At 47.4% G+C, this 18,610-nt stretch overlaps 1 protein-coding gene across 1 annotated transcript; it reads right to left on the bottom strand.

Moving 5' to 3' along the window:
• Positions 1-5,821: 5,821 nt before the first annotated feature.
• On the bottom strand, positions 5,822-7,315 carry LOC133926858 (peroxidase P7-like). Its single transcript, XM_062372996.1, has 3 exons — positions 7,026-7,315; positions 6,738-6,929; positions 5,822-6,622 (listed from the first exon to the last, which is right to left on the bottom strand). Exons 1-3 carry the CDS (start codon positions 7,245-7,247, stop codon positions 6,071-6,073), a joined length of 966 nt encoding a protein of 321 aa, XP_062228980.1. The 5' UTR covers positions 7,248-7,315; the 3' UTR covers positions 5,822-6,070.
• Between the last annotated feature and the right edge of the window lie 11,295 nt (positions 7,316-18,610).

Raw genomic sequence — 18,610 nt, forward strand, 5'->3', positions numbered from 1 at the left:
ACGTCGAAGGTGATCACTTCTGTTCGTGCTGCGGGGCCTTCACCGAAGATGATTGGGAGTTCTATCTGGCCTAGGGTGTCAAGGGGGGCTGCATTGAACCCCTGGAGGGGTCTATGTCCTAGCAAGAGCCGGTTCCATGGGATTCAGAGCTAGTCGAAGGCATGCATGAATAGGAGGTCCACCGAGCTGCCTTCGTCGACTAGTATTCTCCGGACCTCGACTTTGGCGATGTTGACTAAGATGACCAGGGCATCGGAGTGGGGAAATTTCACCCCATTGGAGTCGTCGATGGTGAACGTCACGGGGGTGTCGGTCCATTCGGGGGCCTGTCGATGGATGCTGGTTGCTCCGATGTGGTACACCCCACATGCATAGTCTCGCCGCTGCCGTTTCGAAGCACAGTCAGAGTTCCCTCCGCCGGTTATAGTGAGGATGATTTGTTTGCCCTGTGCCCCCTCGTCGTTGTATTGCTTTGCGGATGACTGGGGTAGAGAAGGTAGGGCCAGCTATGGAGGGTTCTGCAAGGCCAGATGATCAACCCGCCAGCTGGCCGGTAGCCTACGATCTTCGGACCGTTCCTTGGTGGCACCCTCAGTTGAGGCGAAGGATGCCTGCCTGCCGAGGTCTTCTTCTCGGAAAGTAGTGAGGATCCGGCAGTTGTTGGTGTTGTGTCCCCGTCCCGCGCCGTGTAGAGTACACCAGGATTCCTCCTCGGAGCGCGAGTTCGGAGTGCGACCTCACTACGGGATGCCTCTGGGGTGTCCTCGACTGCGTCCCCCGGGGTGGTTTTGGTTTGGAGCCCTGCGACTGGGGCTGATATTGTTAATGTTTCAGCGTTGCCGCTGCCGCCCCCTTTGGGACCTGGAGGTATGGACCTCCTTGGAGCCCCTCTTCGCTGGGGGAGAGGGGGTGTGTGATGGTCCTGCCTCTGAGGGTGACTTCTCGGGGTTGACACGGGAAGTCTTGGTAGCTCGTGAGCACCTACGGTGGAGTTTTTCCTCCTCTGCGCGCATATTCCTCGAATTTGCTCATGAGGACTTCCATCGTGCGTGTGGGACGTTGATTCAGCTGATCGTATAGGGGGCCTTCAGCCAGGCCTTGGGTCACGGCATCGATGACCAAAGAGTCCGATATGCCCCTAATCTGGGCCTTGGTCTGGGAGAACCTTCGAAAGTAATCCTATAGTGTTTCGTTCGGCTCCTATTTGATGGTGATCAGGCTTCCAGAGGTTACTGGATCAATGAAGGTGCCCTGGAAGTTGCTGCAGAATAGGTCTCAGAGTTGGGACCAGGTGTGAATAGCGGCCAGGGTCTAGTGCCCAGAACTAGCATATGGCCACCCCTTCCAAGGCGAGAGGAAAGCATTTAGCCATGGTGGCCGGTCCACCCCCATTAGCTTCTATGGCGAGGGCATAGGACCGGATGAACTCATCAGGGTCTGAATCGCCCCTGAACTTAGGTAGCTTTGGGGTCTGAAAGCCCTCCAGGAAGGGTGTCCTCTGCTGGTCAGCCTGCAGGGGGGAGTCGCAATCTTGCAGGGGATCCTTGCGACGTCAGCTCCAGGGCTCCAGAGGTCGAACATGCGGGGCCCTGGCGTCGAAGGGTTCATCATCACGGGGGCAACAGTGATCATGCGGGTAGCCTACTGCTCGACCCGCAGGGCTGTTTGTAGCTTCTCCATACGGGTCAGCAGTGCCGCCAGGCGTGATTGATGCTCGGATGGAATGGTGTTTTCAGCGGTGGTGTTGGTGGCGGTGCCTAGGGGTGCAGCGGGGACCCCGCCCTGCTGCTGCTGTTGCTAGCTAGGTCTCTGGGGTAGGGAGCCCCTCTGTGCCGGCCACAACTGTGGTCAAGGCTGGTCGGCGGTGGTTGTAAAGCCCTTGCTCCCCCTAGTTAGGGGGTCGTCGTTGGTGCGGCCTGCGCCTGGTCGCCTGAACTGTCGTACAGGTGTGACCGGGGGTCGATTGTCGTTGCCGCGACCTTGGTGGTCTTCTTCTTGGGTGGCATCCTACCTCTTTTAGCACTTCTGTGTTCGAGTCCCCACGGACGGCGCCACTGTTGGAGCAAGAGTTCATCTTGCCCCAGTAAGTATAGTGAGAGTTTCTTCTAAGGAGGAGACTCAAGCTTGAAGACGAATTTTGAGAGGAAGGAACACCACAAATGTATTGATAGTAAAAATATGGACTAGACTAGGGGGAGTATTACAGGAATACTTGTGATTGTGCTCCTCTATGCTATGTTGAGCATGCTCTCTCCGCTCAGATGACCACGACCTCTTATTTATAGGGTTGGGCGTAGCTTAGCGTACAAGTTACCGCTATGTGTAAAATATCCAGTATCAGGTCGAGTTACATGGCCTTATCCTAGATAACTACTTTTTACCCTATATAGAAGATAAATATCTACCATGGTAACTATAGGGGTACCTGTACCCAGAGGGGTGAGCCGGTCGCCAATTGCGGCCCAGTGCCGTGATATCAGGGTGTCAAGATAACCTCCATTATATTGGGATGTCAAGACGACGCCCACTAGCCTAGGTAATTAATGTCGGTCACTTCCATGCAAGCCAAAGATGACTGGCGTTCCTCTTCTGGCAGATCTTTCTTGAGGCCTGATGGCCTATCCCATAGCCTTTGGGAAGCCTGCTTGAGCCCCGGAGATAGGGGCTCTAGGGGGACGCAGGGCTTCGAGAGACGGGGGCCTCGGGAGGCATGACTCTGGGAGATGGAGGCTTCGGGAGGTATGGCTCCGGGAGATGGATCCTTCGGGAGGCATGGCTCTGGGAGTTGGAGGCTTAGGGAGGCATGGCTTTGGGAGATGGAGGCTTCTGGAGGCATGGCTCTGGGAGATGGAGGCTTCCAGAGTTATGGCTCCGGGAGGTGGTTACTCCGAAGCCTGAAAGTCAGAAAGCGGCCTTTGAGAGACATGGGCCCATGGACATGGGCCAATGAAGCCAAGGGGCCATCGGGGGTCCTTAACAATGACCCCCAACACCGATGTTCCAACAGCTAGTTTTTGTAGTCGTTAGCCTCCGTGGACTGGAAGTTTAGGGTCCTAGGACCAAATGTTCTAGTTAGTGTATTTTTCTACATAGATTCACCCTAACAGCTAGTTTTTGTGGTTGGCTCTATATATACCATATCCACGGCTATTTGAGGTTACCCACTTCGCTTGGAAGGCATAGATACATATTTGAAAGATAGTTGAACACTTGGAGCATATCATTGATCAAGGCAGTCAAGCAGAAGATTAAGGATTGATTAGTGCTAGATTAGGTCTAGTGTGCATCTAGATAGGTGATTTGCCTTTGGATCCAGTGAGTGATCCACAATTGTTACTCTTGGTGTTTCACCTAGATGGCTTGGCTGTACCATAGTCTTGCGAAACCCTTAGAAGAAATTATGGAGCGACCGCGGAGCTCATGGTTTGATCACGCCACAGCACAGAGGTGAAGGTGCTATGCTTGTGAATAAGGCAGCAAGCATCTTGGCTAAGGCCAAGTAAGTGATCCACTGTGGTGTTCGGCTCTTGAAAAGCAAGACCTTGGAGTTACCTGGCCTTGGAGCATATATAACCCATGCGAGGGGCTCCAATGAGGAATAGGAAGAGCAACAACTCTTCAATACCTTGGGAAAAAGTTGCATTGCCGAGTTTGCGCACTCTAAGTTATTTATATTCCATACTTATTTATTGCACCGTTTAAATTTTGCATTTACCATTCCTAAAATTGTCATATGTAGTTGATAGGATTGGAACCTAGGTTGCAAAACTTTGTTATGTTAGAGTAGTCTCACAATAAAAGGTTAGAACACATTTAGATAGAAATTAATTTAGGCTTTTAATTTAGTTGAGCCAAATAGTTTTAGAAATCCCTAATTCAACCAGCTTAGGGCATCTCAATCCTTACAAGGGTAAAGTGAACTGAAAAATAGTATAGGGGTTATCACAACCTAAACACTTTTGGGGGGTAAAATGGAATCTTTTTTCACTTGAAACATAGTAATTTAATATGAACTTCACGTGCAGTTCAACTACCACAGGAATCTGCGTTACAAACAGGATCATGGGGGCTGCTGATAGATGAGATGTAATGCTAAAGTAATTTTTACTCCTTATAGCAAAAAAAAGGTGATGTTTGAATATTGAGGGTATATATTTGGGAATAATATGGGTATACTATTTCTCAAAATATAGTTTCGTAATTACAGTAGAAGTTTTTACATACAATATCGTTTATATATAATGCCAATTATTTAGGATCAGGTTTGGAGATTGGATACAAATTCCTCTTGTCCTCATAGATCTTTAGTGTCACTAGGTTACTAGTAGTCATCTCTATGCTGCTTCCTTAAACACCATTGCCGAATGCCAATACTCCACCAGAGCCATCTATTGCGTAAAAACTATTGCCGTCGTCTTCCCAATCTATGGTGTTCATGTGAAAAATTTAAGTCAGCACTTGAAAGTACAAATTTCCATTTGTAAGGTACTCCCAATTGAAAGTTTGATGTTGGCATTTGAATGTCATGAATTCCCGTTTCGAGCTAAATTTAAGGATATAACCACAAAATCAAATAAAAAGAATGGTTTGCTCAAAGTGAGAGAGGAAAAAAAAGAAAGATGATGTAGGCTTACTAGGATGGGAAATGTTTTATAAAGATTGCACTAAGAAATTGGTCGTACGTGTAACAATTCTCTACGAGGATTCACGGTTTGAATATGACACGGCAAGGTAGCTAGATTGTTTGCGTAGGGCTAGTGCTGCCGCCAATTGCAAAGAGTGGCGGGCCACATTCCAAAAACTCTCAAACCGCCGCTCGAATGCAACAAAACCTTGTGAGTTGTGACCACGGACTCACATGCCTACCTAGCCTACCTACAGGCGGAGCTTGATCAGCCAAGGTTTTGCTCGTGGACTTCGTGGCGGCCGTGAATAGGGCGGATGCGGCTCCCTGGCTCAGGATGAACGCGTGGTCCAGGCAGATGAGTACACGCACGGGCCAAACGAGCAGAGGCGGCGTGCGGGCATCTCCGAACGGGCATTCCGAACAAGTGGACGTGTGCTAGCTCTACTGCTCTGCTCGCAGAACAAGGAAGGATAAGAGGACTTCCATGCTCCGTGCAACTTGCACGAATGCCCCATGCTCCGGCCTAGCTCGGCCGCTCATATTTTGTTCAGGGTTCAGACCTCGCCTCTTAATTTACTTTGAGAGATCTGATCATGCATGTGTACGTGCTCAGAGTCTGACTCCAGATTTGGCCTTATTTTGCCACTGATACTTACCAAATGAACCCAAAAAAAAAGAGAAGTTCCTTTTTGTTTCTTGATTCCTGGACTATCTCATTGTTCACCGCGTATCCTTAGGTGGTGTTTGGATTCTTGGAAATGGCAGATGGGAAATGGAAATAGGGAGGGAAGGATATCTTTTGCCATGTTTGGTTGGTGGGAATGGGAAAAGAGGTGGGTTTGGGATTGGGAAAAGAGAGGCTCATTTCTCACGGATCCAAACCCAGCGGGGAGGGTGGGTTATCATTGGAAAATATGGAGACGCTGTCACCTGCCGCTTCCTTTTGGTTAAAATTGCTCTTGCCTTCTTTCACTAACTTCATCCAAAGCAATGACGCCAAACAAGGGAATGGGATTAAAACTTCATAACCCTAACCCAAACCTATCTCATCATATCTCATCTGATTTCCTTAACCCAAATCCACCAGCTATCCAAACGCCACCTTAGGGTGTGACTGGGCCTTAAGCACCCAAAAGAAATGATCTCACTTGGGCCTCCACATGTATGATGAACACGTAGCAATTAGTAGTGCTATCAGATTCCAATTGCTGCATAAAATTTATCCCGTAACAAAGATTCCTACTTAATATGCAAAAATTTCGGAACAAGGAACTTGACGACTTTATCATTACAATTGCCAACATTAAAGAACAGGAGGATTACTCCTTCCACGTAGGATAATCAGAAACAAATGATTAAGCAAACTACGAGCAGCCATTTTGACTTTTCACTACTCAGAACCCGACCTTGGAACACTTAATATTGATCGTCCACCAGTTGACATTAGTTGGCGTTCCTGCAGTTCAACCTGACCTCCCCCTGCGTCCCGGTGAGCGGGCTGATGGCGCCCATCTTCACCATCGCCTTGGCGAAGTCGGCAGCGAACATGGCGGCGTTGCCGCTGTACTTCTTCACCAGCGCGTCCTGCGACCCGCCGTTGAACAGCTCCTGATCGGAGTGGAACAGGCCCTGCTTGCTCATCAGATTCCGGTAGTAGGCGTTGTCGAACGCCTCCGGGGTCTGCGCGTCGATGGGCGCGAGCGTGGCGTCGCCGCTGGCCTGCGGGCACGTCTGCTGCCGGAGCGACGCGAAGGTGGTATTGATGTTGGCGTCGTTGTAGATGCGGTCGCGGAAGGTGGAGCACCGGGCCTGTCCCACGGTGTGCGCACCGGACAGCGCCGTCATGTCGCGCGGCGAGAGGCCCTTGTTGCCGAACATGGTGATGAGCGTGGCGAGGCTGGACCCCGGGCCCGGGAGGTTGGCGTTGGCCGCGCTCTGGCTCGCCGTCAGCGCGTCGCGGCGACCGAGGTAGACTGTCCACGTCGGCCCGCCGAGCTGCATTACGGACGTCATACCGGTTACTTACAGAGTTCTGCATGTCTGCATCTGCATTGCGGTGTACCAGCTTATGTACAAGGCCACAAGCTTTGGTTAATGAGATGAGACGTACCAGGTTGACGGCGTCCCGGGCGGCGAGGGCGAGGATGTCGGCGCAGGAGACGGTGGCGTTGCAGGAGACCTCGACCTGGGTCTTGATGGCGTCGATGACCTCGTACCCGCGCACCGAGTTGGCGTTTGGCCCGGCGTTCTTCTCGCCGGTGAAACTCGCGGTGTCGTCCAGCAAGATGGACGCGTCGCAGCCCTGCATCAAGAAAACCACCACATTTCCGATCAGCGTGACATACATGCATTGCAACTTGCAACTGGTGACAAAATGGCGTCAGCAACAATGCCTCACATTGACGAAGCAGTCGTGGAAGAACATGCGGAGGATGGACGCGCCCATCCTCGGCTCCGCCGTGACAGCCTGCGCCATCGCCGCCCTCACGATGCTCTGCACGTTGGGGCACTTCTTGTTGTAGAAACCCGTCGACAGCGGCCGGCCGGCATCAGCACCAGCGAGAAGGGGAGCCAGCACCACAGCCACCGTGAGCAAGCACCTCACTGCAGCGGTCGCCATAGCTGACCAACTAGCGAGCTGCAAGTACAATGCAAGCTTGCTAGTGAGCAGTGATACAACCACCTGAAGACTGTACCAGCTGATGATGAGAAGCAAGCGAGACTCCGGCGCGTATATATAGTGTGCGCAGCTGCGGCGCGTGCCTGCGTGGCCATATGGGCGGATTAGGCGGAGATGCTCCGGGAAAGAAAATTTCGTGAGCGAGCGCCTCAACTCGCGCCGGATTGGTTGACTAATTCGCAATGTGCAGCCTGGCGAGAAGGCGACGGTGGGCAGATGAAGGTTGGAATCTAGTGCTGCTCCGGAACTAAAACAAAGCAACAATTACCGGATCAGATCGATGCAGACGACGCTGGTTTGGTTTCAGCATGTTCGTTCAATCACGTTTGTATATTGCGACTTGGTGTGCGAAGTATGTTGGAGTGGCTGTCTGGTTGACAAAATTGGGGCAATATGCATATGCAGTGCATGAAGATGTGTAGTGGACTATTCAAGATCGATGAAGGATATATGTCGCGCAGGAACTCCTTTTGACCCTTGTAGTCTTGTAGCCGGAGAAAAATTGCGCAGACCCTAGAGCTCTACTGATAATCTGATACATAAAATGGAAATTTGGCCACTTGGCTTGTAGTTCGCCTCTTCTTTTTTTTTTTTTGGAATGAAAGAGTAGGAGCTTTGTCAACCAATTAGGGAGATGAACGAAACTCCTTTTTGCTTAGGCCTCTTTGGATTGGGGTTATCCAATTGGAAAATTTGAGAATTAATTTTGAATTTCAACTAAAAAGTTCACAACTAAAAATTTGACGTGTTCGCTGGCGCATGACACGGCTCCCTTATCCTGTTCTCTTCCCCGATTTTTTTTTAAAAGAACAGAAAAACCCATTCTCCTCCCCGTTGCTCCCTCTCCCACACTCGCTCCTCCCCCTCAGTTTCGCCGGATCTACCCGTGCCCAATGAAGGCGCAGCCCGGTCGGTGAATGAAGGCCGTCCAGGAGCGCTGCCATACCCTCTCTCTCCGTGCATGTAGAAAGAGAGCAAAATGGCACCGTCGCTTCTAGGAGGCACACTGTTGCTGCCTGGGGAGGCCTCACCCCTGCACACCCGGAGTATCCTGACCCTAGTTTCATTTTCTTCGAAATCTTTTAGCCCAAATTTTTTATAGAAAATATTTAGCAAAAAATATTTTCTCAGATTTTTTTGAAACAAGTTTTGCTCAAAATCTTCTAGTCAAAAAGTTTTATCAAAAGTTCGTCAAAATGTTTGATCAAAATCTTTTAGTCAATTTTTTTTATCAAGATGTTTAGTCCAAATCTTTTAACGAATCCTTTAGTCAAATTTTTTATCAGAAGTTTATCCAAATCTTTTAGTCAAAAATTTCCATCAAAGGTTTAATCAAAATCTTTGCTCAAAATTGTTTAGTCAAAAAATTACTTAAAAAGGAAAGGGGGAATCAGGGTGCTTACCCAAAATAGGCTGTCTGGAAGGGTCCGCGACTGGCGCGCGCGCCCAATAATTAGTTGCCCCCCCCCCCCCCCTTATTTTTACTCTTATTTGAGTTCACAAATGTAGTGTAATTAACCGTTCTCAGCACCATTTGTTTCCATGAGTTGGTGCACTCTCAACGTTCTATTTTATACAGTTATCGTGGCATAGAGTTAGGCGCGAAACGATCACGGGCTGCTTTTTTAAAATAGAAAACGTGTAGGTGCGTCCAAGCTGAGCCCGACTCTGCACTTGTTCCGAGACAAACTTAGCCCTGCAAGTCCAGCACCAGCCTATGAAGGCTTGGATCAGATTTTCTTGCAGTCCTAATCACGATATGCTTCCTTACCTACTCGTGATAATATATATAGTAGTACATTTTGCAGCCGCTGATGAGCTGTTAGTTTGGTATGCTTGTCAGAGTGTCAGTACAGAACAGCAATGCCAACGAAACTTAACTACAACAGCTTACTATGGCACCGTGAATCAGTTGCATTTGCAAGGAATCATCTCGGCTCATTCCGAATCACGGAGATATAAATAATTAATAAATTATGCACGCAATTTCTTCCTTGATTGGTTCCTGAAAGTGGCAGAACGAAGCCCCAAACAGACCGAAGAAAAAATATTGGCTTCCCACACTATTTTTGGTGGAAAATATGTAACGAAAGAAACCGGCGCATTTTCAACACAAAAGAACTTTCAATCCCGCAAATCTAAGACGAGTTATAGAGGGGCACCGAGACTATCCGATGGCCAGATAATTGCAAATCTAGCGGGTCGTTGATGTAATTTGTGCTACCTGTTGTAGCCTTTTCTAATTTCCGGTTGTCAATTTATTGATGTTCTTTTTTAATTTTTTGTAAATTTCTCTCTCTTAAAGAATGATAAAGCCTAACTTTTGAACGTGAATGCGTTTGTCTCGTGGCACGCACACCACATCCACCGTCCGATCGATGTGAAGGGCTCTAAGCACCACCAAGCCAATCTATTTGGTTCTAACTCAATTGAACATGGTAAATATATAATTCATTGATTCATTGTATTATGTCTGTTACATATATGCAATATGAAAGGGATATATGTTAGAGTGGCACCTCTCTCTAATAGACATGAATGAAGGGATGTCTGTTGGGGAGACACCTCTTTCTAATAGATATGAATTGATCATTTCTCAACATAATTCACATGTGAGGCTCCAAAAAAATCTCCATGTGGGCCCCATATCCCCACGGGACCTCTCGTCTTTGTTTTCATTGAACGAGGTCTCTCGATCTCATCGAGAAGCATTGCGAGAACCATTGTCTTCCCTCACCCCTTCTATCTCTCCACCGAATCGCTCAAATCTTCCCTCACCCCTTCGATCTCTCCACCGAATTGCTCAAATCGACCCCAAATCAAAGAACATGAGGCCTTCCTTACGAGGAACCATCCAAATCGTATTCGGATTAATTATTAGAACAATCATTCAATAAGATAAGAGGTAGCACACACCTATTTTTTTATATGCCACATGCTAACCCATATCTCACCACAATGACCACGACCAGCAACAATTAACCCGAATTCTATTCCGGTAGTCCCGGTATGTGTTTTATGTCCAAAATTAAAACACACGTTTTTACAACAAGCTTTATCATATCAATACATAATAAATAGCAAGTAATGTAATTATATTATAAGTCCATAAGTTATTACAAGTTCAATAATTTACTGAACAACGAATGCTAGGAGAAAAAAACAGTTTCATCTCCTAGCCGGTTAAATTTACTACGTAGCAAAATTAAAGTTTAGAAATAGCAAAAGGTAGGTGGTGTCATTTGCCCTTAGGTGCCACTGCAAAACAACACGAGTAGCCCATACTACTCTTGCCCATCACCGACATCGGCGGGCGTGAAGTAATTATACTATTTCTTTCTCACCTGCAAAACTCAACAAAAATAAGTTGAGTACGAAGGTACTCATAAGACATTCTATATTGGGTACATGTAATAACTTACTCCAAGGGTTATGCATTTGGGGACGTGTAGCAAGAAATAAGACACAAAGTTAAATGAATTTATGAGCATTTTAACGACTCAAGAGTGTGAGCATCTATAACTTAATAACTTGTACATTTCTAACATGAGATCATAACCATAAGCATATCCATCACGAAATCATAATCTTTCAAACATAACCAACACTAGCCATTTTCATACCACAAACATCCCAACATGAGAACTCTACAATTGATACAGATAGACATAAGTATGATCATAACTGAAAGTGCAATAATTCGAATTGATTTTACATCCTACGGGGATACATCTTTACCTACATGTTGGCCCCTGAGACAACATTTCTCATACTTGGAACTACCCACTTGCACATGCCCCTATGGCACCAGGGTTACCGTGAGCATGTCTCGGACACCTCCAGCTCCCCACCACTATGCTCCTCCTCATTCTTTTTCTCCGACATGTCATAGGGTCATAAGTCAAGCGTTAGCACGGCTTATGATAATCGGATCATTCGTGCATTTATTAAATATATGGAAGTACGGAAAATGCTTAAGCCAACGGCAACCAACAGTCGATGCTTAATCAATGCAAACGATCTATGGTATTAAGGTTCCACTCTCGACCTATCCTGGCACCGTTCACATCTTATCTCATTCTCACAACTCATCCATTCCAACATCATTTTCATTGTGAAGCAATAATTAAGCCCTATAGCTCGCGACGATGGTCAAACCACCGCTCAACTTCTACCGATGACTTATGCATTGCTAAGCATCTCAGATAACTTTTAAGTTAGACAGCAATATTGTTATACCCAAGTTACAAGGGTAAGGGATCATTAATAATTCAAGGTAGAGAACAATACATCAACATAGGGTCTACCTACAAATTTTGACATTGACTCGCTAACATGCACAACGTACATAAAAGAGATAACTTATCAAATTAGACACCATAAGATCCAAAGCAAAAGGTGAAATATGCTTATATGCTTGTCTTGTTGCTCTAGCGCTTCACTCACGTATAGTTCAAGTTCGGTGTTTGCCCTGACCACTTAAACCATCAAGATGTCACTCCCTAAATAATTTAAGAACGTATCGAATAAACAAATAAATGAATGGAAATGTATGCTTATGATGCATGATCATGAACAAGATGTAATGCACCAAGTTACGAAAACATTTGCCAAAGAACGCCTACGCGATGGGGTTAAACGAGGTATAAACCTTGCATGAGACAACCTAAGGTTACAGGGTACTGAGTAACAGGCAGTCAGATCGGCGCAGGTGGTGGTCAGACCATGGAGGTCTAATAGAGAAGAAAACGATACTGAGTAGATCTGGTGGTCAGACCGGACCCATGATGGTCAGACCATGGTCTGACTCCTGACTAGGGAGTTTGGCTGAAAGTTTGACCAACCAAGTCATAACCTGGTGGTCAAACCAGCCTTAGTGGCGGTCAGACCGTTGGGCCTAGCCGACAACACCTCAGCGAGGTCACTAGAGAAGGCTTCGGTGATGCATTCGACCATAAAGAGTACCAAAACACTCTACAAGACTAGGGAAGTGTTTCTTAGGTGATTTGGGCATTTGGGCAACATGCATGGGGCCAAACTAGAGGATCCCATGGATGAAGTCCATAGCTAGGGTGGAGCTCGGGACTAAACAAAATGGGGACCTGTTAGAGCTCAGAAACGATGGGAAAATGTAGGAGAAATCTCACCTCGGCATGAGGAAGCTTTCTAGGGGGTTGGCCAACTCTAGGGAAGCTTCGATTCGAAGATTGGGGTCTAGGTTGGTGATTGGACTTGAGGTGGAAGAAGTTACGTGGAAGCATCTTTAGTGAAGAAGACGGTGGGAACGAGCTCGGGGAAGTCTTCTCCGTTGATCTTCGGCTGTCAAGGTGGTCAAGGTGATCTTCTGTCTCTCTCGATTTGCTAAAGGGGAGGGAGTGAGGGAGTGAATGAATGAGAGAGAGCGAGATAGAGTTGGTCGATGGCTTTAGTGGCACCTCTATGCTCTAGTGGTCAGACCGTTGGGAGGGCCCATGTGCTGAAAGTCTTCGTTCTTTTCCCCTTTTATTTTTCTTCTCCTTCCTTAATGACTTTGGGGTCTTCCTCACTATCTCTAAACAATTTCCACTATAAATATACGGTGGAAGTGCGCATTGATAAAAAAACGTAACATTTTCAAAATGTGTTTAATTACTTAAACCAAAATCAACAACATGAAGCATGATGTCATGATGCGTATGCATTCTTAATAACTAGATTAGGGTTTTGGGGTGTGACAATACCTCCCCTCTCTCTTCATTGCTCCACTACGGCTTCAAGCTAGGCAAGTCGTGCCCGTATCTCTTCTCAGTTCCCCCCTCTTCCCATGTTGTCCAGGAGGTGGATGGCCGCCTTAGTTCTAGTGTGACAGAGAGGGCCCGCCCACGGTTGTAGCACCTTGAGGGGCACCCACTTGCTATTGACCCCGCCTGTTGCAAGCACAATTGTGCCTTGTCGGCCCCAGCAACCAGCACCCTGATACTGAGATGGCCCTCCTCTTCGGTCCATCCCACTGGCTCCTGCCGTCTGCCGCAGCCACCAATCCCACAACTAGTACTCCCTCCCAGTTTGTCGCTGCCACCCTAGCTGCTTTGGGCTTCGGAGCTCTCGAGGGTTGCCCCTGACAATGATATCGGGTATACCTGACGACGTGAGCATAATTTGCATCCTCGAGCTGTATGTCCTAGCTGCGTGCGTGTGATGAAGTCAAGAACACCGAGGGTTATTCAGGTTCAGGCCTCCCTGGGGATAATAGTCCTGCATCCTATGTATTTTTTGATATGGGTCTGAATGAACTAGTTACACTTACTTTGTTCTCCGTGTCTCTCCCCCTTTATATATCAGAGGGAGAGAGGATTTACATAGGGACCCAAGCTAGACCTAGGTCTAGCTAATCCTTCTAACCTATTCCCATTATTACGACAAGTGGTCATATTCCACTTGCCTTGTCGATTTACAGGGTCTGTTCCATTGCTCCAATGCTCGCATCATCCTTATCGCCTGGTCTGCTAGGTCCTGTCTCCACGCGTCGTCTACGCTCCTGCAAAACCTACTGTCACATCTTGTTAGGCTGTCCTGTAGTGTTTAATGATACAAAACGGGATATGGTAAGCCTGTGCTGGCCACGCCTAGATCCACCCAGAAGGATGACCTGGGTAAGAGGAAACACTTGAGTGGAAAAGTATGTAATGAAATTAGACTAATTAGGCACATAACCGCCTTATGACCAGAGAAAACTGGCTGCGGGGTTTCCCTCTGAGACCTGGGGACTGGTTTGAGAAACTGGTCACGTGGTCACTAGCTGGATGCGCCGGAGGACCATGCTCCTGCCCAATCATAACACGTAGAAAATGTTGATATTTGATCGTCGTGGGTCCCCCTACCAGGGGACCCTATTATTCTTTACACCGACAGTAGCCTACAAGCTCCCTCACGGATATGATAGACTGAGCAGTTTGTCATGCGGTCATGGTCGAACCGAGTTGTACCATTTGGGCCCCGGGTGAACATGATCGCCCAGGGAGTGGTTGGCTACATGGTCCACTTTTGTGGTTGGCTCAGAAAACCACATCCCGAGGGGAGGTTAAACGTCCAGGGAGAGAGAGAGAATCCTGGGAGAGAAAAAAGGAAGGCATGTGCATGGGAGAGGATTGTGCGAGAGAGAAACTTTAATTGCCACTGGACCCGAGAGGATTTTGGTTTTCCATGCGACCTCTTGAATTCCAAAACAGTTGGGCTTGCGGCGGTTGGGATATCGTCCTAGCCCTATAAGTTGGACAACCAAAGGCTCCCCATGAAACTTTTTGCCATCTCCCTAGTCACCCAGCCCTAGAGCCCAATGCCTATCGCCTTCTTCTCCATCAGAGCTTTCCTTATAGCCCCCCCCCTAAGAAATCCCAAGGCACCACGCACTGGCAACGAGCTAGACTTTCCCAAGTCGAAGTGCACCAAGGCGAGGCTGAAGGTGATGTATGAGAGCTGTTTGCTCTCTCGGTGCCTTTCTTTTGGGTACTGTGCTGGGGAGGACACGCTTGCTCCCCACGAGGGGGAGATCATGAGGTTTGCCTCCTTTCTCCAGGCCGGTCTCGTGCCATCCTTCTTCGAGTTCGTCACTATCATCATTTTCTTCTATGATGTCCATCACCTCCTCCTCAACCCTAACTCCATTATCATGCTAAGCGTTTTTTGCTCACATGTGCAAGAACTTTATTGGGGTCAAGCCATATCTAGATCTCTTCAGGTATTTCTATATGGCCAGGCCGGATAGAGGCTGAACTCATAGGAAAGATAACCGCAAGAGCGGCCACGAAGTTCATGAGGAGAATAATTACTCGATTCGGCATTCTGCATCGGATAATTATGGATAACAGTAGCCAGTTCAGAAGTAGGACCTTTATTGCATTCTGCGAAGAATTCGATATCAAAACTCGTTTCGCCTCAGTAGCTCACCCGCAGAGTAACAGACAAGTCAAACATGCTAATGGAATAGTTTTACAGGGCATCAAAACTCGGGTCTTCGACAGGCTAAAAGCCTACTCGAAACGCTGTGTGAAAGAACTTCCCTCAGTACTATGGGTCATTCGTACTTCAACCAATAGAGCCACTGGTGAAACTTCGTTCTTCTTGGTTTATGGAGCGGAAATGATGCTTCCGACTGAGTTGCAGTTCGGATTACCTCCAGTGGGAAGTTACTCTGAAGAAGGCAGGAGCAGCTATGAGCGGATGACATAAATTTACTTGAGGAGTACCAAGATTGAGCATCTATTCGAGCGGCTAAGTATCAGAAGGTGTTGCGTAGATATCAAAGCCAGAGAATTCAACCTAGAGAACTTGTTGCTGGGGACCTCGTCCTATGAAAGGTGCAAAAATAGGCCCGACGCCACAAGTTATCACCTAAGTGGGAAGGACCCTACATAGTAGTCGAAGTCACTCGACATGGGTCAATATGGCTATCTACTCCGAACGGCGAGATACTCGAGCACTCGTGGAACATCGACCAACTCTGGAAGTTTTATTCATAGAAAAGGTAGATTATAGGTAAGTCAATTACATTCGATTCGATTAGCTACTTTATTACATAATCTTTCCCTTTTCCTCTAATCTATGTGGCTAGTGCAAATTAGCAAAAAGGATCCGCCTAGCTCTGGCAAATAGTGATGATCCACCACCTCCAAAAATTTGGAAGCGTATGGACCCTCATTCGCCCTTGAACGAGTCAAGGAACCTTCTATACTCCTCCCTCGGGTGGCAACTGATCACCCCAGGAATCGGCCGTCGACCAACATAAGGGTCAGGAAAAGTGGTCGAGGCGAAGGCCCTACTAGAGCTGCTGACCGGCACCGGCGATGCCGAGTGATCTTCTGCCTGGCGTGAAGGCGATCTGGCGGTTGTCGACGGAGAAGGCGACCGTGCCTCCTTTGTTGGCGACGACTCGAGGGCTCCACCACTAAAGACCTCAATGGTGGCTTGGTCGATGATCCGATCGAGATCACCACCATCCTCATTCCTCTTCGGTGCAGAGCGTGTGCCGAAGCATAGGTCTTGATGTAATGGCGAACACGCTGAGTGAGGGGGCGGCGACGATCCATGGTGGATGCTTCTTCCCTCTCCTTCTGAGGCCCGTTACTCAAGTCCTTGTCATCGGAAACGTAATGATGATGACCTCAGGGGGTATCATGGTGAGCGGCCTAGGGGAAAGGACTTCTGGGATTGGCTCAAGAGGTGGAGATGGAGTGGAGGCCATGGCTTCAAGCTCTACAAGTCCTAGGAGGCAATGGGTAAAGGAAACAAAGGAGACGACGAACAAACGGCTTCGAGTTCCCTCTATTTATAGTGGGGGAAACGAGTTGTACTATGTAAATGTGGCCGTTAAGATCCAAAACGATGGCATCGCCTCGGGCATGTAGCACGTTTTGGTGGAAGTCATGATGGCATTATGGATTCTCTCGTCTCTACAAAGAGGGATGGGCGGCCATTATGACACGTCAGATCAATGTTACGGTGAAAACGAGTAAAATGGGAGTGGGATCTTTTAATGCCCACCTGCCCACTGGTTCGAGTTCACTCGATAATCATATTGCAGTCAAAACCATAACGCTCGGGGGCTTGCATTCTCGAGTATTCAGTCGAGAACGAGCCTCACTCTTCAACCGACTCTGTTATCGAGTACATGGTCGAGAACGAGCCTTACTCTTCGACCAACTCTGTTATCGAGTACATGGTCGAGAAAGAGACTTACTCTTCAACTGACTCAATCATCAAGCACATGGTGGAGAGCAAGATTTGGTCGAGTACAGAGTTCTGAGCTATAACACTGTTCTCCAATCAATGGTACAGGTATGTCCTTTTCTACTCTCCGATCGAGTAATTTTCTTCCTCGACTGCAGAGTCAGGGGCTACATTGTAGTACCATATTTCTTTTTATACGTTTTTTGCAAAATTTTATCTGGCTCTGCGTTGATCACGATAAATAGAACCAACGGAGGTATGTGTTGGGTCGATGACGGACAACTATACCTCAGGAGGCATAACTGGATAAAGATTGTCAGACATCTCATGCCTAACAGCCAAAAGGGTTATGAAGTCCTAGTTTGCCTTACGTGTGCTCTCTATCGAGTTCATATTTGTATGCTGATCAAATGTGTAAATTGATAAAAGTTTGCAAAAAATTCGATGTGCTCTTTCTTTTTCTAGCTCTGTATTAGTCTTTTCCTCACTATTACGGTCTTCAAGAGTACTCGAGGGCTATGCATCTAATGGCTTATCTAGTTAAGATTTTAGGTGTTGATAGATGCGTAATTGTATGATCCTAAGAACGATGACAACATGTATCTATCAGTTATTGCATCTACTTATGCTAATCCTATTTTATCAACATGGGAATAGTAGATGAAAGCATAATAGACTGGCAAAATGAAGTGCTATTGCGTGCATTCTCAGATTATAAAATATGTTTTACAGGTGTCAGAATAGAATGGACCATCAATCCAAGGGACTCTCATCACTATCATCATTAAGCAGACTAAGCCTTAACGACTCGACAAAGGCGGGAACCACTGGCTGGACGCTTTCAACAAGTTTTGCGGTCTCCTCGCTAGTACAATTGAACCCAACTGTCACTAATGAGGTATCAAGCGTGGGGTTATAGCTCTTGAGAATACCTAGCAATGTGGCAGCACTTGCACTCCTTCAGCTCTTGAAGAGCTAGGACAACACCATCCCTCTCTGCCATCATAGCCTTATTTTCAGCTCGAGCGGTGTTCACTTGGTTCCTGAGTCTCTCCCGAAACTTGACATCATCGTTAACCTTCTTCATTGCATCAGCAAGAAGCTTTTTCTTGCTGTTGCAGGAGGACTCAAGGCCTAAAAAAGGTAAACCGAACAATAATTATTTGCTAGTCACCGAATAATCGAATCACGCACTTGTGATCAAGAACAGACTTACGTTCAATTTTCTCCCTCTTGGCTTCGAGCTTCTTGTGGTGGTTGGCCTCGGCGGCGGCTACTTGAGTGCTTTTAACCTAGAGAAGAGCTTTTATCGCCGCCCACTGATCATCAGTTGGAATTGATATTGAAGTTTCACTTCCCCTGAGCTGCGGGTCTTCTTCGGGCACGCTTGAGGCAGGATCTCTGATTGGAGCTGAGGCCGAGTCAACCGGGGAAGTTAGCCCTGGATGACTGGTCAAGGCACTAGCAGCCTTGGTTTGCACCTCAGTCGATAGTTTGCAATCAACAGAATGAGAGAAGAGAAAAAGAAAGGACTGCCAATCAACCATTCGAGATCAGAATCCAACACAAACCTTTTTGAAATCGAAAAATGTGAAATG

Source organism: Phragmites australis, chromosome 8 (genome assembly GCF_958298935.1).
Source record: "Phragmites australis chromosome 8, lpPhrAust1.1, whole genome shotgun sequence".
NCBI classification, from domain to species: Eukaryota; Viridiplantae; Streptophyta; class Magnoliopsida; order Poales; family Poaceae; genus Phragmites; species Phragmites australis.

Excerpts from the sequence above, each read along its gene's own strand:
- LOC133926858 (XM_062372996.1), bottom strand. The coding sequence starts at position 7,247 with ATGGCGACCGCTGCAGTGAGGTGCTTGCTCACGGTGGCTGTGGTGCTG. Across the intron at positions 6,930-7,025 it reads TCCACGACTGCTTCGTCAAT|GGCTGCGACGCGTCCATCTT; the intron begins GTGAGGCATTGT and ends TTCTTGATGCAG. Across the intron at positions 6,623-6,737 it reads CCCGGGACGCCGTCAACCTG|CTCGGCGGGCCGACGTGGAC; the intron begins GTACGTCTCATC and ends TCCGTAATGCAG.